General features: G+C 36.3%; 1 protein-coding gene and 3 non-coding genes across 4 annotated transcripts; 1 reads left to right on the forward strand and 3 right to left on the reverse strand.

The window, feature by feature from the left end:
• Positions 1-280: 280 nt before the first annotated feature.
• Positions 281-22,271, forward strand: LOC115452146 (ATP-binding cassette sub-family A member 17). Its single transcript, XM_037442752.1, has 32 exons — positions 281-451; positions 1,171-1,403; positions 3,582-3,688; positions 5,153-5,326; positions 6,382-6,537; positions 9,223-9,439; positions 9,731-9,910; positions 10,269-10,432; positions 10,832-10,942; positions 11,309-11,432; positions 11,739-11,899; positions 12,202-12,375; positions 13,016-13,081; positions 13,152-13,287; positions 13,597-13,855; positions 14,229-14,308; positions 14,384-14,499; positions 14,936-15,040; positions 15,428-15,513; positions 15,823-15,898; positions 16,202-16,309; positions 16,692-16,844; positions 17,145-17,258; positions 17,426-17,582; positions 17,954-18,076; positions 18,707-18,901; positions 19,183-19,455; positions 19,772-20,013; positions 20,358-20,505; positions 20,773-20,983; positions 21,254-21,455; positions 21,854-22,271. Exons 1-32 carry the CDS (start codon positions 363-365, stop codon positions 22,184-22,186), a joined length of 5,073 nt encoding a protein of 1,690 aa, XP_037298649.1. The 5' UTR covers positions 281-362; the 3' UTR covers positions 22,187-22,271.
• Trnaf-gaa lies at positions 7,581-7,653 on the reverse strand. Its single transcript has one exon. It is a non-coding gene; the product is annotated as a tRNA-Phe (tRNA).
• Trnaf-gaa lies at positions 7,737-7,809 on the reverse strand. The gene has a single exon. It is a non-coding gene; the product is annotated as a tRNA-Phe (tRNA).
• Trnaf-gaa lies at positions 7,895-7,967 on the reverse strand. The gene has a single exon. It is a non-coding gene; the product is annotated as a tRNA-Phe (tRNA).
• Positions 22,272-23,238: the final 967 nt, after the last annotated feature.

Consider the following 23,238-nt stretch of genomic DNA (forward strand, 5'->3'; position numbering starts at 1 on the left):
ATTATATGAGTATCCTCTGTTGTATCATAAATAAGTACGAATCTAATCGAGGACCCTACGGGTTATACAATTTTGTTTAGTTGTTTGTCTTTTTGGTCATAAAATGATCAATAATAACAACTCAAGATAGACAAAAGTAACTTAAAACAAAATCAGGGAGAAAAAACACGAAATTAACGCGGTATCCTAATTGTAATTACAGCGGGAAATAAAATCTTAGACACCGAAACTCATTTGTATGATAATGATTTTTGACGGTATAATTAGAAATACTAAATGTCATAAAAAGTCATACGTGCAATCTTTGCGTGCATTAATTAATTAATGTAATTAATTTAGGTATTATACTACATTAGCTGATAATGACTGTGGAGGAAGGTACAAGACCGATCCCAAGTCGTTTTCAGAGGCACGCCAGTATCCTTATTTGGAAATGTTATTTACAACGACAGTAAGTAGTCATGTAGTAAGTAGTTCAAATACAGAAATCCGCTGCCAAATTGTGGTCGTATCTTTCGGGCTAGAATCGGTCTGATAAGTCACCAGCGTAGGTGTATATCGTACATCGAATTTTCAACGCTACTTAATCATCGCTCGTTGATGTTAATTGCAAATGATGAAGTAGTCTTGGTATAGTATATCAAGCACCAGACAGGTATGTGATCTAAGCTGTACCAATTTACGATTAGGATCGGTATTTAAATTGATCGTTATCATCATTCGAGTTTTATTTATACTCACGAAATCTTTATTACGCTATAGTTACTACGTGCTATGGAAAACTAAAAATAAAACTTCTCTTTTTATATTGTATCCTTTCTACCAAAGACATGACTTAATAATGGAACATACAGGTGGTAGGTCTCTCATATTATGTGAGAGTCCGCCTGTGTAGGTACTACCGTAATGTCTTTTTCTGCCGCCAAGCAACAGTGTGTAGACCCTGTTGTGTACCGGTTTGAAGAACATTGTAGCCAGTGTTACTATTGGACATAATAACATCTCATGTCTCAGGATGGCGAGCGCAGTGGCATACCAAACAATACTTTGTAATTCAAGTTGTTGGATGGTGTTTCTACTGTTTATGGGCGGTCGTATTGCTTACCATCAGGCAAACGGCAAGCTCGACGCGTCATTCAAAGCAATAAAAAAGACCTATTCTTATTACAGACGGCGCTGGCGACTCCTCGTGGTCGAAGCTCTATTCGCTGGAATAGTGTTCCTCGCCGCGGTCTTTATCGCAAAGCCAGTGTTCCTCACCCCTTTGCAGGCGGAACCTCAACCTCCACTCACGTCGGTGGATATCTACGCCTCGTTGCGATCAGATACTCTCCTCGGCTATGCTCCCAACACCCAACCGTTTGTGGACATCATGGAACGTGCTGCGTTTCTACTGAATACCGGTTAGTGTTTTATTTTTAGTGTCTTTTTTTCTACTGGAAGTATTTTCCAGTGGCGAAGGATGGAATTGTTTGAAAGGTAACCCGAGGCAAGAAAATTGCCTTAGTTAACATATCGCGGCCAATTCAACAGAAGACGAAAATTAAGTCAATCGTAAATATACCTAAAAGGGATGCCAGTAGGGATCGGCTTGTATTGATGCTTCGTCACTGGTGTCTTCCTTATTTCGTTGTATCTTCCTTATTTTCTATTAATTCGTCCAGGGCAGACAAAATAAAACGTTATAAAAGATCTTGAAAGGTTGTCTTTTAACAGTTTAGAAACAAACTCATCACGGAAACCGCGGCTTGTCGGAACAACACTCTGTGGCAAGTTTGTCGAGTACATAAGTAGGTATTGGATATATCATATATCCCAGGCCCCTTTTATATAACATTATAATGGTTTGAAGTCAATAATATTATCTAACCAAGAAAATTAATACTGCTTTTTTACACGGTCTTGGGAAATTGAACCCGCTGCATCTGACTGTACGTGAAGTAGGGTCAATATACACATATACGTGGTCGAATGGTAAGACATGATTACCCCTCACCAGTCGACACAATTATGCCGGCCCGTCGGAATTAATTAATTAGGTACTCCTTACGTGATTTTACGTATAATATGATTGGTTTAGGTCGAGCAAAATAATTGTGTTTTATTTTTATAACTTCACAAGCCACGCTGTTTTCCGCGCGTCATCACAATTGTCATACAGAATTAAGAATCAGGAACTGAAAATGAGTTAAAAGTTTTAAATAAAGTATCACAAATAGTCAATAGTCATAATTTTCACACGACCATAAAAATATACGTACTATGTTTTGATATTCTACAAAAAGCTAAATACATTGACCTTGCGGGGATGCCCCCGTGCCCCTGCAGATAAGGCTGGTCGCAAACAAACGGAGAGTCGAAATAGAGACACAGGTGCTCAAGATTGCCTGTTTTTAGATAGAGGTCCAAGAGTTTTATAATAGTGCAGTGGTTGCAAGATGCAGTTAGACGACAGTTTTAATGCCCTTCACATTTTTCAATATGACGGAAGCGTGTATTCAAGACGATTTAAATAACGTTGAAATAGAACTATTTTAACAGATTTTATCTCTGTGTTTTATCTTATAATTTTTTCCCGACGTTACGAAGACTTTGCAGCCGTCGTGGTCACGGTATAGACTGGCTGTAAAATATTTATATTTCAATGTGTAACATTCGCGTAAACAAAAGAAAACATTATCTAAATAACGTTTCAATGCCAAAGGTCTATGAGCTTTAATTTGACGAATTACGTTCAGTATTCAAAGAATATTATATACCCACTACGAGCAGATGACAAAACCCTGGAGACGGTTGATTGCACGCCCATTCTTATTGCTTGATACGATTACTAAATGGTTTACTTAAGCCATTGTTTAAGTATTACTGTAAAAACATACATAACTAGAATACGTGATTCACAATTCATTAAGCTGCGCATTTTCAGTGTAGATCTATCTTCTATGTGTGCACCTCTTACTACTACTCGGTCTTGTTTCGTTTTCGCATCAGCTTTCCAGTGTGTGACAAGCCTAAATGTTTTTGCTAAATGATCTCGACAAAATATTGACATTTCCTAATGTTGTTTAAATTGAGAGTTGAACGCTTAAATAATATCATGGTTGGAAACTCTATGATGATGTCATTCTACTTTTTTTGAGCTTGGCCGTATTTACCATTTGTTTAAGTTAATTTGTCGTATAGAAATATAATCATCTTTAAAATGTAGTGTAATAAAGGAATTAAAAAGAATTCTATGTAGGTATGAGGTGTACAAATGTTTTAGAAGTAGTAAGTAGGTCTCTTCATGGCTAATGAGTACTATTGACCAAATGGAAATTGGGTACACTGAGCGGAGTTTAACCAGCATACTTAATCCACTGAACGTTTGCAAGATAACTGGCAAAAGCAAACCAAAGTTTATTAATATCACTAGGAGATAGAAAATACGCTACCACGTCGTAATATTTAAATTAATATCACAAATTTATCCATTGCAATCCGGTCTGAACAATCAAATAGACATGTCAACAATAAAAGTGCAAATTGGCAAACAATTGCTAATTTGTCATTAAGATGACCAGCTTCCCTTTTTTGTGCAGAAGTGATGAACGCCGCCTCAGAGGACGAACTCAATAACATTCTGTATAACCGGTCACATGGTACACTGATCCGACATCCGGTTGTATGGGTAATATGGAAACCTAAGGTAAGGTGCTATTGTATCTGTATTTCAGATTGTAGGTCCGAGAGCGTAGTCTGTATAGTCTATTTTTACTGTAAGCAGTGTGCAATCACTTGTGTTTCATTTTTGAGGATATTATAGCTATAATAATCACTTTTCATTGAGATATTGTCCGGGCAGTTTACAAAATTGCTTAACAAAAATGGACTTTATTTTTATTTTCATTATAGTCCCTCTCAAAGTGGTGCCAGCAACCGCTTATCAGTTTATAAAGTGGTGGGCCATCTTAATTAAAAATTCTTAAAGAATAATAAGTGACGAAATTCATTGCTATGAAATGCTTTGTTTGTGCATCAATTTGGGATTCTGAGTCTTCCTGGATAATTGTAAGGCTTACTTACAGCTATCCGACGTGCTCGGCGATCGTCACGTCACGTGTATAAATAAATAATTGCATGTCATATTTATCAATAAATAAACTATAGTTATTTAACTGGCAATGACGTGAGTGACCGCTTTAAAAACTGCGTTCAGCTAACACCAAATATCCGAAGGCCTAATGGTGTCTAGAATATTAATGAGATCGATTAAATCTAGGTTGTTACTGCTGTTTAAATGCTCACATATTTTCACGTAAAAATTATCGAACAATGAAACCATATTTCCGGTTAAATGCTTTAAAAAAAAGTATATGGACATAGGAATTCTTTTGTCTAATATGTGTTTATTTAACTACAGCGTAGCAGGGGAGGATAATGACTTTGCAAAAATATTTTAAGAATAACCATCACGGAAACAATACCTATTAAGAATTGTGGAATGGTAATAAAACAGATCTATGCGCTCAACCTAGCTATCTGGTTGTAATGGGTACAGAGTTCACTTTCGATGGATTTGGTTATAAAAGTTATACTGGTTGCAAAATATTATAGTAGCGTAGTTATTACTTCAGTACAGTTTTCTGTCATGTAATACCATCTCAACCTAGAAAGTACAATTTATGATATTGTTAAAACAATAGTCCAGCTGTACTATATTTTAAAACTAGTTTATTAATAATCCGATAATTTGTCCTTGATGCGTATTATCAATTTAATACGTCATTTATAGAATTGATTATCAAAATCTTACACTTAGTCGATTTACATAAATTATTTGATAGCTTACAAATAAATAAGCCCTGAAGCATATTAAAGTACTTGGTTAATAAACTGTGTGTTAATAATTTTTTATCTTCAATAAATTTATAACTTATTAGTTCTTAGTTAATTCCAAAACATGCCATGTCTAACCTAATTATTTTTTTGTTAAATACGTTTACTTTATTTCTTTTTCTTTTTTTTCTTAAATACTTAATGCATGCTGTGTCTCCTCAGATGTAAGATGCACGTTGTTTTATACCATATTTATTTTTTATTTTAAGCGGTAATTGATTTATGTGTTATCTTTTTTCAAAAACATAATAAATAAATAAATAAATGTGTTTAGAAAGGCAACACGTGGAGTGTCAGTATACGCAGCTCTGAGCGCGCGCGGTATGAGACGAGTGCGAGCGCCGTGGAGTACACCAATCCTCACCTCCGCGCCGGCTTCTTGGCCGTGCAGCTTGCCGTCAGCAGAGCTGTTGTAGAGCAGTCTAGTACCATACTGCCGAATTTTGAGGTAGGCCTTACTCTAACAATACCGATCTAATTGTCTTTAAAAAAATATTGATAGTTTCCTAAGAAAATCTTAGTGTAGCTACAGAGGTCAAGATAGCTGCCATTTCTGGCATGTCTCATAAATTCACCCTGCATATGGCCTTATGAAGTGTGATAAGCTAGTATAGTAAATTTCTTAAACTTTTATTTCATATTTCGTCTCTAATTAAAGGTCATCTTCGTGCCGATGGTTTAGTCTATACAGCATTAAGTTAGGTTTACCATTAAGGAAAATATTCAACTAAACTTGAATAGTGCAAGAGTTGATATTGTAAAGGTATCTTGCTATACTACTGTTTTGCACGGTCATTTCTTGAGAAGCTTTGATTACTCCTACATAATGATGGAGAGACGAGTATCCGGCCATATCAGTTATTAAAACTGATTGTGACATATCAGTTGCGATGGTTGAAATTTTTTAAAAGGTAACTCGAGGCATAAAAAATACTTTAGTTGACATATCGCGACCAATTTAAAAGAAAACAATAACTAAGACGAACATAAATAAACCTAAAAGTGAAGCCGGTAGGAATCAGGTTGTGTGGACGCTTCGCCACTGTGGTATATAAAGGTAAAATTGAACCCCAAACATTGTCCTTGTCAGTTAACACCTGCTATTCGTAAAAAAAACAATTCCGTTTAAATTCGTTAGCATAATTAATTTAGATATATTTAAGTATTAAGATCATCGATTAAACGCGTGAAGGAATGTGGTTAAATACAAGAGGACACGTGAAGAATAACAATTGTTCACGTGTGTTGCTAGGGAGGTCTCTTGTGGAAACCATCCACTCTGCACAAACTGTATACCGTAGGTCCTGAGTTGGAAACTCAGACTTATTATGTGAGTTTTTCAAGGGTCCTCAGCTTGGTATAACATCCTATAGAGATGGTGTTGATCTACCAAGTAATGAGTTTTAAAAATCTTGCTGTATATTATGAATGGTGTTGGTTGCCAAACAATCAGTATTAAAAACCTCACATAGGGTAGAAGGTATATTATGAATAAATTTCCAGATGAACCTGGTATCCATGCCGGTGTCGCCGCTCATGGAAGAGAATAAAGTGCGTAAGGCCCTTTCCGGCATCCTGCTGTGCATAACAGTCGCGCTAATACCACCCGTGCTGGAGACAGAGGCTCTCGTGGTCAAGGAAACATTTAGCAGGTTTAAGGTTCGGTTGCATTAAACTACTGATTTGGAAAGTTTTTTGTAGTAGAGGAAGGAAATAAGCCAGCGGATAGCGTAATTACAGGGGAATAATTTCTACGAATACCAATTATGCCGTATAATTGCTGATCTTTAGGTTGAAGTGGGAGATAGAGGGGTGAATTCACGTGAAAGGGCCAGGGCCTCAGGGCCCCAGTAAATTCACGTGAAATATTCTCATGCTCTAGTGATCAGTGGCGAAGCGTCCATACAAGCTGATTCCTACCGGCTTACCTTTTGTAAATTAATTTAAAATAATAAATGAAAAACACAACTATATAACTGGAATAATAATAGTATATTCAAACAAGTCATCCTATACTTATTCCATTAAATCAATACTTCAACGATTACGGTATATAGTTCATATTATTATCAATTCGTTAAATCGTAACTCGCGCGCAGTGCTTGCACCTTATAGTGTTCGAAGTGAACCCGACCGCGCATAGCTTCCCTCGCGATATTGTTGTCTCTTTCACACGCAGCGCGGTGTCTTTGTCTAATCTTTTGGAAGTGACGTAAAAATACATGTGTGCGTGCGTGTATATGTACTTCAGGGTAACTCGAGAATTTGCGGCTTAATGTTGGGCCATTGGCGTGAATTTTTTTAATAATTTAGAATGTATAATTAGTGTTTGTGTATAGTGTGGGTTATTAATTTTTGTTGGGCTCTTTTAGATAAGTACCTATGTTCAAAATATGTGATTATTTGTTAAATTTAGAGTTAAGACATAATGTTAATGTTAGAAGGAAATTATTATGTATTATGATATTATACTGATTTTAATTTATTGTGAACAGCGTATTACATGATAATTGTAGAAAAAAATATTTCCTCGGGTTACCTTTTGAAAATTTTCACCCTTCGCCACTGCGTGATGTCGCCGTAATCGTCACAAGTTACTTGCGTACGCGCAGAATTATCAATCTTCACTTAAAAGTAATTCTATCTTATAAGTTTTAGCTTAATTTATAATTACATAAATATACTACAAAAGTTTACTTCTTTGCCGAAACCCGGGATTGAACCAGGGATCTTTAGATCTTCAGTCTAACGCTCTCCCAACTGAGCTATTTCGGCTATATGATCGAGTGATCATTTAACCCTATATGATGTAATATTATTATAGATAATGTCAAAAACTGTTCCAAAAAATGTCTTATTGCCGAAACCCGGGATTGAACCGGGGACCTTTAGATCTTCAGTCTAACGCTCTCCCAACTGAGCTATTTCGGCTATATGATTGACTGGTCATTTTCCCCTGTATGATGTAGTATTATCATAAATGACGTTAAAAGCTGTTGCAAAACAATTGTCTTATTGCCGAAACCCGGAATTGAACCGGGGACCTTTAGATCTTCAGTCTAACGCTCTCCCAACTGAGCTATTTCGGCTATGTGTAATCTAGCAAAATTGGAAGTGTTTCTCGGATAGTAAAACAATCATTAAAATAACAAAAGCAATTTTCTTGTAATAATATAATATATTAATATAAACATATTGCACAATAAGTATTATATCAGTGTAAAGAATGCATTAAAATTGTTAAAAGTGTTTGTTTACAAGTGCAATAATGATAAGCTTATAAAATAAATACCTATCTAGTATATTAAGATATGACCTGTGACTCATAGCGGACTCTGAAGAATATCTTTATAGCCAATACGTAGAAGTCCTGTTGATTCATGATTAATAATACCTATTATATGAGACTACTCACAGAAGAATGACAAGTAGGTTTAAGGCCATTGTTTAACAAATTTTGTTGGTAATAGGATATATTTTACATCAGCCCGGATAGCGACCACCGTACACATGGTGTAAAAACCCGCCAAAGTGGCCCGGAATCAGCATGTGTATAGCCGGTGCCAACAGGCCGTCTACAGGTTCAAAACCAAAGCACATACTACTACTTCCGAAGTTACTTGTTTTTGATATTGTTTATCAATTATCATTCGCTTTAACGGTAAAAAAAACTTCTTGAGGAAACTTACATAGCTCAGATTTTCCTTAAGTATTTCGAAGTCATGTGAAGTCTGTTTACTCATACGAGGCTAGCGTGGTAATTATATAATACGGAGCTGGCAATATTATTTATTATATAATGATTACATAATATGACTTTATATCGTATTTGATTATGTTGCCTCGGTGGCGTAGTTGTATTACAATACATCTGCAGTGCTGAAGTCTCGAGCTCGATCCCCGGGGCGGGCAAAGTGGATTTTTGTACTGAGTATCAGCCCGAAGTCTGCAATTTGTGTTCTGTTTGGCGATAGTCTCGCCCTCTGTCACATCATGGGACTAAATAAACACGGCGGAAAGTAGATGCACTCTTATCTCTACCATTTCGGCGATAAAACCGTGATGTGTGTTCACATTAATAGTTTTCATGGCTCAGCGTGCATTTTTTTGAGAAATATGTGGGTGATATGGATTATAATTATGGTCGAAGGTATCACTACCAACATTCCTATAATAGATATTATGTTATTAATTTTAAAAATATTGTTTAAATTTAAATACATATCTTGCAAATGTATCAATTTTACCCGAGCCAGCTCCAACGGTTCCTGGTTAACGGTGGTGCCTACCCCCGGGGAAAAGGTCCTAAAAGGTCCGAGTGTGTGTATTATTTTACATCCCCAGCGCGCTATTTGCATGCGCAATGTCCTCTACTCGTCGATGTACATCGGGTGGCTGGCGTACGCGTTCCTGACGGTGTTGCCACTCTGTCTGCTAGCCGCCGTGGCCTTGATTCTTATCTTCCGCTGGATCCATCTGCTGTTTGCGCTGCTTGTGATGCTTGCCTACGTGTCCGTCATGATGATGCTGGCTCTCATCATGGCTATGTTTCATAGTAAAGGTGAGTCAAGATCCCGGGTGAGTATTTGAATCTTAGTGTGTTCTATTGATTGTTTTTACTTCTAGTATTATCTTTTAAGCTTCACATTCTTGTATACATGTATACCTGGAATTTAAGTAAAACTTATCATAATTCATGTCCATTTGCCAGAGTCGCTGAGATTATTTTTAGTGAAAGAATTTTTAAAATCACTTTAAGAAGTTCACCATTTCACTCTTCATTAACTACATACCATAGTCTCTATTTTGCATTAGAGATTAAAGTATTAAAATAACTGCAAACCCTTCCTAGCCTGGATAGCGTGCGTATGGACGACGCTCTTCACGCTGCTGCAGATGTACCTTGCGGAGCTCTTGGTGCATCATCATTACGACCTGCAGCACGGCGTCCTGACCTTTATCCTCCACGTGGCGTTCCCTCCACTAGGACTGATCAACGCGCTGAACCTCTTCGCGTTGCTGCAGACTGGCCGTGAGTAGTAACCGAATAATTACAAAGAAGATATTATATAGCCTGACTAAGATAACAAAAATTTGCTTTGGGGTCGCAACTGCTGCCTTTATTGTTTTAAAATTAACGTCATCAGTACAAGAAATTAGTTCTATATTTTATCACAACATGGCGAGGTTTTTTATTTTCCTGATCGGGATATACTTGAATTTATTATTAGATATAGCCACAAAGAATCAACACTTACTTTTTTCTTTCCTATTGTTATCCTACATCACCCATTTTTTTCCTTTTGCAGGGCAAAGTAGAGGGTGTTATCACATCCAAATTTAGTCAGCTATGTTCTACATACTAAATATGAATACTGCTTATGTTTCAGGTAGCGGTATCGAAGGTTACGACCTGTTGATCACAGTTGTGACGTGGACACTGCTCATCGTATTTTATTTCGGCATTTTGATGCTGCTGCAAAGGACATTAGGTCAAGAGAGGGCCATCGGTGGTCAAGTCTCCTGGAAGACCGTTGTTTTTAAGAAAGTTGAGGTACATATTCCGTTTCATTTACTTACTTACATAAAAGATCTGAATCTTGATCTTCATTCCGATACTGAGTAAAAGTCAATCAAAATATGTCATTTGTAAGCATTTAAAAAAAACTTTGATCTAATGTAAAATGGCGGTTAATGAGTAGTCAGGTATCATCTGGTAATTAATCATCGACTCATGAATATAGAATATTTTTTAACGTTCTGATTTAAAGAGTTTTCACCATAATTATAACATTAGGCATATAAAGTTCACAGCTGAGCATAGGCCTCTTCTTAAGGTTAAAGAAACTTTGTTGTTGATACATATTTATTGTATGTATTTAGGATTTGAACTTGCAAGTATTCACCCTCATATTCATAGATCCACATGTAAAGATTTTATGTTATATTTCAGGATGTAAACACGCTACGGCGTATAGAAACCCCGACTGGTAGAGAGCGCGAGAGGCTGCAAGAAGTTGATGAGTTGGTGGCGAAGGCTATTAGTTTTCGGAATGTTTCGAAGGTTGGAAATTAGCATCCATTTATTAACATGATCGATTTCCATTTTTAATATATTAAATTTGCTCACCACCCACTATAATATATTTTCCTGATTTAAACGACCCACATTTTCCGGGATAAAAACTTAAAGCCTGATTTCAAAAACGATTCTAATCTTAGTCTGATCCAATTCCAAGAAAAAAACCAATCAAAAACAGTCATTTTAAACATGTTATTATTTTTTTATTCTTTTTCATCCATTTTTGTGATTGATCGAAAAAGAGCGAATGAAATCATTGAAATCGGTGATGTATCAATACTTCTTGTTTGGCATATGAAATTTTACGTACGTGAAGTCAACAACAAAAACTATGGTATCATTTTCTAGTCCATCATGGGTGTTTCTGTGCTGAAAAACATCACGATGGACGTATACCGCGGAGAATTCACGTTGTTGTTCGCCGAGCGTATACAAGAAAAGATGGTGGTGTCTCTTGAGGATCTGTTTACTGGTAAACAAATTATTTATATATTTTCGACCTAGCTTTATAATGGATACTAATTTTGCACACAGAAAGTTTGAAGGCACACATTGTCATCTTCATTAGTGATGTGTCAAGAATAAAATTTAAATGACTCTCCCTGACAAAGTAAAAGCTGTTTTGTAGAGTAGCCAGATCAAAACTAACTCGTACAGAAAAAATCAAATGCCATTCAAGGTTTTGGCATAAAATCTTTATTTCAAAATAACAGACACTGCATAAAATCTCAACATTATCTTCAAATTAATAGACACTGCATGTCTATACGTTTTTCAGGTTTGACGTACCCGGACAAAGGCACAATAAACGTTCTAGGTCGCAACCTAAAGCCGGGAGATAACTTTATGACTGAACCGCACATGGTGGGCTTCTGCCACCGCTCCAGGGTCCTCGTCGAAGATCTCACAGTTCAGGATCATTTCACGCTATTTACAGAAGTGAGGCTGCATTTTGTTAATTATATGCAGCAGTATGATTAGGTATTATATTTTTAAAAAAGTCGATAAGCAAGCAAATCGGTCGAATAACATTATATTATTGCCCTCATAATATGAATATCTTCATCAAGGAATGAAGGATTTTTTGAATTCCTTGAGGTTGTAAGAAAAAAAATTACTTTAATTTAAACCAGTTTAGAGCAGTCAACTGAATTGGGTATAAAGATGAAACCGTTGACAATATTTTTGAAATCTAAAATATTATTTTTCTAAATTAGATACGACTTTTATTTCATCCACAGATTTGTCTATGGCGCGAATCAAATCAGTACATATCGGAATACGGACACATTCGTTCGACGCGTCTGCTCAGTGAGTGTGATTTGGAGAGCGTAAAGCACGAGCGTGTCAAGAATTTGAGCAATTACTATAAGGCTCAACTTTGTTGGGCGATTGCAATGCTTATGGAACCTAGGGTGATATAGCTTTTCTTTTAAGCTAAGTGTAGACTAGCAAGTTCTGGTAGAAATATATTGCGCGAGAACTTCAAGATGCGTTTACACTAGCGACAATATTTTATTAACTCTATTACACAAATCTCCTCAAGCCAACTGGGCAAGAACCCGCTTACGCCTTTATCGTATACTGCTTAGATTAAGTGATCTAAACTCGAACATTTAAAATGAGACCGTATGCGGTGGCCATACCCGGAGCTTGACGTCGGCATCACTCAGAGTTTGATGGGTTCATGCTACTCGCCGCTCTCCTGTAAACTCAAAATTTGCATAAGTCAGCGTGCTATGATTATGCACATGGTATAAATTGCTTCCGGAGATAACTACTGCAAATTTTCATGCTAGTCTAAACTCCGCTTTAATAGAATTCTTTAAGGATATTATCTTGTTACGCGACTATGTGACGGTACTAGCTTTTCGATCGCCAGAAGGTCATAGCGGCGTTTGACATCATTCATTAATTACCATCAGAACTTTTGTAAAAAATAGCTGCACGACACTACACTGTTCTCGTCTTCTTGAGACATAACATTTTGTTTCTCCTAGATATAATATGAAGTGATCTCTCTCCGACATTTTGTTATTAACATTTCCTTTACAGATTGTAGTGATGCCGAATTTCACAGACCAACCCAGATACATAGCTGTCATAAAAGATAAAATTATGGTAATTTTAGCTATATTAATAAATATGAGAACTTCAATACAATTTATACTAATTCACAAATTGCTTTTAGCAATACAGGAAGTATTTGACAATAGTGAAATTAACGTTTTCAAGTTCACAACTGGAGTACGCGGATCGCGTGTTTTTGTTCGATAATAAAGTGTTAGTTTTTGGTGGAACTCCTGCTTATTTGTTTTTCAAGTACGGTGAGCTCACATATTTATAAATGTAATGTTTATACGACATATTCATATAAACGTTCATTAATCGACTCTTGAATCGCCAAAGGAGTAGGCAGCCCAGATTCAAAAAATTTGCCCAAGTTACGCTAAACTAATTCCTTTGCCGTGTATGACAATCCGTATCTATCTCAATAAGTGCCAAGTTATATACCGAAACATACAAGTTATAACTATTCGAAAACACAATAATACAAATATTAAAATATTTTATTGGATTCTAATCAAATACATACATAGTTTTAGTATAACTATATCTAAATCTATAATTCGTAGGTCGTGAATATAGAGTTCGTATGACGCTCAGAAGCGAAGTCACCCTGGATGATGATGGTATAGCCGAGCTGTTACAGAAAGCAAAGGCGGTTGGAGCGACAGTACGCGCGCACCTGGGCTCTCTACTCATTCTGCGGCTGCCGGCCAGTCCGACGGCAAACGTGGCCGCCTTCGTCAGGGATATCACGGACAACGCTAATAGTTACGGAATGACCTCTTTGAACATCAGCCTCCCGGACCCTGAGGAAATTTGTAGAAGGTTTGATTTTGGTTATTAGTCTTTAACCCTTTTTTACGTACTTTAAGAAAAGGTCCTCGTGTAATACCTATATATACAGAATATCCTTCATAAAATTTTCAGAAAATTGAGGCTCTTAATGCCGGTCTTTCTTTCAAATATGCCGCCCCCTTAAAAAGGCCTATGCTGCCCGTAAGCCAGCCTAAAGTAAGGCCTATTGATAAATCTGATACTGATTACTTTCGCATACACCCAGGTTAAGTACCAAAGAGCTACCAATTTATTACAATGCTAAAATTTCACCATGTAAGACATAGTGGTGAAGATTTAGTACTTATTACTAATTTGTTATGAAAATACAAATCGCCGAAATATTTTATTTATTTTTATTCAGGGCTATGGCTGACACAAAGTCTGATTATATTGAAGATCCTACTTCAGATGTATCTAAGGAGGCGCTAAAGAAGATCGCGGGTAGATAGCCTTATGAAAAAGTCAGATAATACCTAAATTTATTTATATTTCATATATTTTTATTGTCATTAACAGAACCAGTCCCTTGGAAAAGAGTCAAGACCAGTTTCGGTAACTTAACACTTTTGAGGAACGTGGCGTGGAAATACTTTTCATTCTACGTGCACTATCGACTGTTCCTCATAATTACTGTGAGATATATTTTTTTATTCTTTATTTCGATAGTGTAAACATCATCTAAAACTCGTAAAGTCACATGGTAGTGTGCTTCACCGACAATATGACAAGATTTTATTATGATTTCCTATGTTTACGCGAATTTTAGACTTAAAGTTAAACTATTTTTCGGATTTTGTCGTGGTTTTTATATTTTAATTTTCTCCCGACATTTCGAAGACTGCAGCCTTCGTTAAAGTTACAATATCTACCTACATTTTACAAATAATATAATGTTTACCGCTATGACTCCTACCGACGAGATGCGTTGCTGTATACATCTAGTAGGGCAGGCCGTAATAATTCTGACGACCAACGAATATAGTCATAATTAGAGCTACACTGTACTTACTTACTCAGTACCAAATTACTTTGGATTAAAACTGAGCTCTTAATATTTTCTTCAATTAGCTAATTTCGACGCTCCTGGCCGGTGCTTTCATTGGCCTGTCACTGTCTTCGATTCTCTCACAGTTGGGTCAGAGTCGTTCTGCCGAGACAACTTCGCTCGGAGAGGTACGTTTCTATCTGCCTATAAAATCTAGCAAACCAGGTGGTGATAGCAATAGCGAAGGTAGAAATTTTGCGAAAGAGAACCCGATACAATATATAGGTACTAATATGCATAAACGCGGTTTGCAAATAATTTTTATTATTATTAGATTTAACATAAATTATGAAAGGGAAGCCGGTAGGAATCAGTTTATATGGACCTTTTGCCATTGGGTTATAGGATATTTGTGTCAGTCTGAATAATTGCAAGGGTCATGGTAACCCACGAATTTACCTGAAATTGTAAATGCTTGTGGGCTGCAGTTATCACTTACAATGTACCTGCAAAATATTTTTACTATATTGCATTGTAAGGATGTACGGTAAACTACGAAATATTTTTTTCTACAGATTCTGACCGTGGAAGCGTTAGAGCAGCCAACCACGCTGGTCCTGCGTTCAGGCAATACCTCAGAAGCACAATCAATCGCAAATGCGTTTGTGTTTTCCCCTTTTAATTATATACATTTTTTATTAAAATTGTTTTGTGTCGAAATACATTCTCGAAGGCCAGCTAGATAATTAAGTTCTTTAAATATTTGTAGTGAAGTCAAGCTTGTGTTTTAGAGGCTGCTGAATTCACAAAGAATACACTCATTATTTTAGGAAAGCCAGAAGCATGTGTTCTTGGGTTTTGAATTTGCGGACATTCGTCCAGCAGATTGTTCCACAATCAACTAGGCTCCCGCCGCATTTTTATTAGTTCGCTGTTATTTCCAAATCTAATTCTATATTTCTTCTTGTAGATACGTTCTGTCGGAGCCTAATGTGACTGAGAAAGATGTGGAGAAAGTGTCATATACTGCATTATCTCATACAGAGGTATATTGGTAACAATAGATGTTAATCTAGCCTATTTAAATATCCTAGGTTTCAACCAATCATCCAATATGCTGTCTTAAATTTCCTTGATTAGGAAAGTTTGTATCCTAGTTTATGACGCCGAATATACCAAAACAAAAATATTGGTATAATCGGTGGATCAAACTGCATAGAATTGTCAGCTATAATGCACACAGTCATGTAATACTATCATAGCTTTTGATGTTGTTGATAGATTTCCACACATCACAAGTTATTTAATTAAATATACCAAATAATCCCCTTATATGCTTTATGATATAGAGCCTGACGGAATACCTGGTCACACGAGCTATAGACTCCCCTCAGCATTATGTCTATATGTATGCTTATGGTATGGATGTGTCTAAAAGTAAAAATGGCACCTTAATCGTAAGTATTAAAATTTATATTCAGTTTTAATCTTTCAGCAAAATTAAGAAGTAAAACGTTTACTACCTGTATACCCTATCAACACCATTTAAAATAATAGTTGCGTGCACCCACTATGTTTTTGTCTCTACACCACCCCAGGTTGACTGCTAGAGAATGCCTTCGCCATTAAGTTGTTGTGTATAAAGTGCACATAATTAAATAAATTCTTGAAATCATGAGATCGTTGGCAATGACTAGTAGGACTTTCTAATACAACAATATATCCAAAATTTATATGCATGTCGTATCATATCTGCATTTATTGCGCTTCTTGCTTTCTCAGTGAAGATATTTTGACATAATGAATTTTTTGCCAATTTTATAAGCCTATTTATTTCAGGTGCAAGCTCTATACAGCCCATTGCATTTTGACAATGCAGCTGCCGCCCGTTCATTGGCGAGGGCCTACATGGCCCTGTTACGTCACTACACTGGAGCCTTCGACGCTAGCATACAGTTTACCGATGACCCTCTAATTCTAGACCTTACTCATGTTAGTATGTCATATAACAAGCTGAATTGATTCCTATTTAATTCTTTTTCTTCCCGCTATAATCCCCTTTCATTAAGAAGTTAATTTTACGCTAACTTGGTTTGGCTTAGTTTTGTTATCGGCCTAGCATCAGCCTCACCTGAGGGATGTAGCCCTTGGAATTATCAAATATATTCTTGACTTGTGTAGGTATTGAATTAAAATTCCATCTTCATCGTTCGTATTCTGATGAGACCAAAAAGGTAAAAATACTACAAGCTCCGAGTTTTTATGCCAAAATTACATTAAATGTATTTTCAGTGCAAGAGATCCGCGATGACTCCTCCCTTGCTAATACAATTTCTTTTGATTCTGACTATATGTCACATAACGCTTATACCATCGAGAGAATACGGACTTGTGAGACATATGCAGGTAAATTCCACATTAATAAAATTGAATTAAGAAAACAATGTCCCTTGAATTTGATTTCTATATATTTTTTTATACAGTAAAATATATTTTTTCACTATGGAATTATGGTGTCTGCCCTGTTTATTTTCATTCTTTTACTTTCTGAAATATCGCTAACACATTTGCAGAAACATGCTATGAATTTTTCCCCTGCCCGGTATTGGTTTATGCTGTATTTCTGCGACCTCATCTTGTACTGGATCCTGGTGGGTATCATGACAGTGGTTATGATAGTGATTATACATCTCGTGGTACCAGGAGCCGAGTTCCACCATGGAGATCTTTGTGAGTTACATTTTTCCAGTATTAAGTTTTCTAGAACATCACCAGAGTTTCGCTTTATATTATGAGTTCTTGGCACCAACATCTTCTTCATATAGTTTTTCGTGAATTTACTGCAAAAACAGAAGACGCTTATGCGGTTATTATCTGGAAATTAACGAATGCCCGCTAAAATTTCGAAAGTGGAATTTGGTAAACCTTTTATGGGTACCTACTCTATAAAAATTCCCCATATAAACTAAACTTCTTGAGCAACATTCTACTTAATCCAAAATGGAATGAGTCTTTTCCACTTTGTTTGGGATAGAATAACTTTATTAGAATTTACAACTAGATTAGTAAGTATCTATTTTTTATAGAATAATTGGTTTCAGTGGTGGTTCCATTCATGCTAATTGTCTATGGAATTGGTTGCGTACCCCAGGCGTACATCTTCAGCTTGGGGCGTCGAGTTACTCTCAATTCTATGACGTTTGTTATAGTAAATATGATTTTTGGTTAGTTGATCTATCAATACTTTTATAATACAGCTTGTTGCTGTTTTATAATTAGTTCCTCTCGCTCTCTTGTACCATTGATTTGTACACCGACAAAAATAAATGGTGACTGCCGTAAAAATGTGGTAAGGATTATGATTATAAGTTGTACATCGGATTAAAGCAAATAAATAAGTCATCTTACGAGCTTTTTTGCCGGTTAATATCATTTTAGAACTGATTGGTATTTATTGGTATGCAAAGCAGTCACATTTAACTAACGAGATAAAACTAAACTGTAAGTAAGTAAAGAAGATTACTTTTATAATTTCACTAGTTGACCCGACATACCTTGTCTCGTGTTAACTAATTTGCAGCGCGCATTCTGTCAATCGTTGACAATTATTTCAAACAATTGACAGTTATATAAAATTAAATATTTTCGTTAAGTTTTCTTAAATTTATTTTCTAATTTTCCGAGCAATATGTTGAATTTTTTCTTTCATAAGAACCTTCTTTTGTCAATAACAAACACAACAAAAAACAATATTGAAATCGGTCCAGCCGTTCACGCGTGATGGCGTGACCAAGGGAAATAGGGATTCATTTTTATATACAATAGATTGCATTCTTAATAATTTAATCCAACAGGAGAGACTACAATATTAGCGAAAATATTCTATGGAAACGCATTGAACTATGCTTTACAATTCTTGAGTCTCTCTCCACAATTTAATATGGCCTATGCTTTCGTGAAAATAAAGCAGATATTTCTCTACAACAGCGAGTGCATTATATTCAAAACGAAGAATCTATGTACAGAAAAGTCTCTGCATATATGCTGTCGTAAGTACTGAACACTACACCACTATTCGTCACAAAAATAGGTGAATGTAGCACTGATAAGAAAATGGCAATAACCTAGATCGAAATTTTGACTGAAATTTACTACCAAACGCAATAACATCATCTGTGAACATGCGAGCGAGAGAATATGGCTTTTATTACATGCTAATATATTCCACGTAACAATTACTGTCTTTAACCATGTGATGACTTCTCTTCTTAAGAATTTCCCTTTTAACAAATAGTCTTTATTTGATAATTTAATTTGAATGATTTCCCAGAAAAGTGTGGTATATTTCAAGAGTGCTACTCTCGAAAGTCATATTTATCAGCAGCACCAGGAATCATGATGGAAGTAATAGCGATTCTATCAACAGCTATAATGTTCACTACGATACTGTTCCTCATAGAGTACAAGATAATTCAGAGAATTTGGATCAGTCTTGTGTCGCTAATGTACGCGCGTGAATTGGATTTCGACACGCTGATGTTAGGGGCTGATAGGGAGAAGAAGGATGTATTGGATAAAAAAAGTCAAATTAGAACTAAACGATGTAAGTTGTAGATTCGCTTGATATACGGAAACTGTATAGAGTTCTAGGAAGAATACCTCTTTGTGTACTAAGGAATAAAGCATAAGCTTTAGGTTGGTATTGTTAATAAAGTCAGATGATCAGTCAGCTAATTGGTCAAGCATTGAAAGACAAGAAGTCTATAGTAGCGTGGAGAGACGAATCCGAAATGATGAATGTCTTATTTTTATTCTTTTAATATTTTGAAATCGTATTTCAGTACAAGCTGTATAGTTTTTCGTAATAGCTGATCTTTTGGCCGTACATCCTTCTTCTAATATTCTATGAATATTTCTAGGTGAAAGAGTAGACACTTTCGGCGAATACCTTTTAGCTGCGAACGTAAGTAAGAAGCACATGGGTGTGTACACAGTCCGCGACGTGTTCCTGGGTTTGGGCAAAGGCGAGGCGCTGGCGATCTCCGGCCTGAAGCGACACGGCAGACTTAAGCTATGTGAAATGCTGGCCGGGTACAAATTACCCAGTGATGGACGGATATGGTGCATGTCCAAATGGAGCTTGGACATGAACCCACATAAGGCACGTTGATTAAGTAATTCAAGTCAAAACTCACAGTAGATAAGTTACCTTCTATCCACTAGTAAGGCCCACTGATCTTGGACTTTCCAAAGCTATTATCGAGAAACAATTCTAGGACTGACCTTAAGCAGTTATGGTATTTAAAAGTTAAATACGTTCCTGATGTACCTACCTAGTCTAACTTAAATTAAATTAGTCTAAAATATTATTTTTAATAGTAATAAAATATAATAATCGGTCTAGCATTGTGTTTGTAGGTATCTACATTGAAACTTAAATGTCGATACTCTATAATAAGTAATTATTAGGAAGTCTGCTGATATTAAATACTCCACTGCTTGCAGTACGCTCGAAATATATCAATAAGTTGCCAGCGCGAGCCGCTGCCGTCCTGGATGACTGTGTACGACGCTTTGGAGATGATCGCGATGTTGCGCGGAGTGCCGCGGAAGCATGTTCGTGACGAAATACAACAGTATATCGATGCTTTAGGTAAGCTTTTATATTTATAATGTAAATTCGCCATCGCGAAATAACTGTACCTACATACATCTTCAGTCGACTATTTACTGGAATCTCGTTGACTACCGCCTATCCAAACTTTCTTTTGGTGTCTCTAAAGTGGAAAACGAACGATTCCGTTGGTGCTTAGGGCCGCGGTAATCGTGTACTATCAGGTCATTGTGATACTAATCCTTTACCCTCAGGTGATTTTGTCACTTGCTTCTATACTATTTGCTATAAAATCTCTGATTATAGAGCTGAACCACCACGCCCACACTCAAGTTAGTCGCGTGCTCTCCAGCGACCTCACTCGCTTACATTTCGTCACGGCTGTCATTGGGGCTCCACCGATCATAATCCTGGACGAGTGCACCGCCTACCAGAAGATGTCGGTGCGAAGAGCGATGTACTTCATACTTTATCATTTGAGGAAACGAGGACATGCGATTTGCATGAGCTCCAATAGGTTAGTATACTGCTGAAGCTGAAAACGATCACGACTGCCTAACAGTTCCATTACAAAGAACTTTAAAATTTAAAGCTCTGAATGTCATTAGTCATATTAACATTGCCTTCATCGAGCTATTAAATGTCAAACCTCATAACTGCAATAATGCCACTGATCACAATTATTCAATTGGACAATAATTCTTGCACACCGAAGATGTTGGCAGGAATACGAATAAACGTTGGTAGTTGGTAACCAAGTATTTTACCGTGTAATATTCTTTAATAGTGTTGAAAGTCACATGCCAATAACCAACCGTCTGGCGATCATGTTGGACGGGCGCATCTTCGACATCGACTCCATCGACAACCTGGTGGAAAGGTACAGCAACAGGGGATACACTGTGGTGGTGCATCTCAAGGATGAAGTGGATATACCGCAGTTGTTCTCCAGATATTTCAGGAGATACGTCGTCAACGATGTTTCTGAGGTAAGTATATTTTCAGGCTTTTCATTTATTGTAAAATTCGAATTACAGCCAATTGACCAAAGTTAATATTAATAACAATAATAAGTAGCTTTGATGAAGAGAAAATATAACATTCGACAATATAATAATATTTTGCCCGATATGGCGATAGGCTCGCCCTTTATAGCATTATAGTACGGTATACGCACGACACGAAAAGTGGCTCCTCCAGGTGCGCCTCTAACTATACTTCGGGGACTAAAGACTTGAAAGGGTGTCAATGTGTGTGCGCGCTTGCCTGTGTGTGTGTGACCGAAAATTTCTCGGTTACCGATACCTCGAGGCAAGATGTGTGTAAGACCTTGGTTCCTGAATATCCTTTTGTTTTTATTAGTTAAAATATAGCGAATATTTTTCAGGTCCTCATTAACATCCAAGTACTTGATTCAGATCTGAATTGGTCGGCAATATTCGAAAAAATGGAACAGCTTAAGGCAGATACCCATCAAGTGTATTCTTATATTGTCTCTGCCACGCCTATAGACTACATTTACAACTCCATCATAAATAACGAAAAGGGAAACAAAATTGCCGAAGACATATTCTCTTGTAGACTTTTTAAAAAAATAATTTCTTCTACACCCAAAAGACGACCAAAGAAGGAAGTCGTTGACGCTCTGCTCCGTTTCGAGCAAAAGTATTGTATAACCAAGTTGAAAGATTTGCCGTGGTCTATTATTTTCCAACGCTAAAACAAATGAATTGCAGTGTCTTCCATGTTGTGTTAAGATTTTAGACCTTACCTACAAGCGAATATTTTCGCTTTAAGGTGGTAGCTCAAGGTCCATTTTCATACATTTTGTTTCGGCTTTAATCTGGGTAACTAAACAAGTATTGGCAAGTAAAGAATTTAAATTCACGTCTAGTTAGTGATTAGTTCTCGCAGTTGAAGAAAAACGTAAAATAATTAATAATCATGGATATTTCGGCCTTTAAAATTTAATATGACGAAATTTTAAAGGCAGAAATATCCATGATTATTAATTATTTTTACATTTTTCTTCAACTGCGAGAACTAATCACTAACTAGACGTGAATTTAAATTCTTTACTTGCCAATACTTGTTTAGTTACCCAGATTAAAGCCGAAACAAAATGTATGAAAATGGACCTTGAGCTACCACCTTAATTGCGTTATTTTAATAAGTGACGAGACGAACTTACTCTGCCATGCCTGTCTAAAAAAAGAAGCAATCCTATATTTTATGTGGCAATGGGCTGCGATTTTTTTTCTGAGAAATTAAATCTTCACATAGGTAATTTCCGGCAATTATTAGAAAATTAATAGGCGGTTGCTTACTGCTGCTTGGAAGCAGATTATAAGAAATGTCAGCGTGTTCTATTTTCTATAATTCACTGCATATTTTGAGTTATTTTATAATTTCCGTTTTTTAATTCTACGAAATACGGAATAGTATTTTAGCTATTATAATGTACATGTTAGTTTCGTGCCTATGTAAAAAAGTGTTTGAATATGGGTTTATCTACAGTGCAGGATATAGCCATATTTTTACCAAACAACAATAATATCACAACCCACTTGCGTAACATTTGATAACATAGCTTCTCACATTACTGCAAAAGAAGTTGAGTCACGCATTGCTGTTCCATTGTTGTTTGGTTAAAATAGCTTTATAACCGACAATAGTTTACTATTTAGAAGATATGTGCTTTCTTTCTATTTGTTATAAGAACATCCTTTGTTTTCATAAGAAAGTTGCATGCGTCATTATATTAAGCGCCTT

This window comes from Manduca sexta, chromosome 25, assembly GCF_014839805.1.
Source record: "Manduca sexta isolate Smith_Timp_Sample1 chromosome 25, JHU_Msex_v1.0, whole genome shotgun sequence".
NCBI classification, from domain to species: Eukaryota; Metazoa; Arthropoda; class Insecta; order Lepidoptera; family Sphingidae; genus Manduca; species Manduca sexta.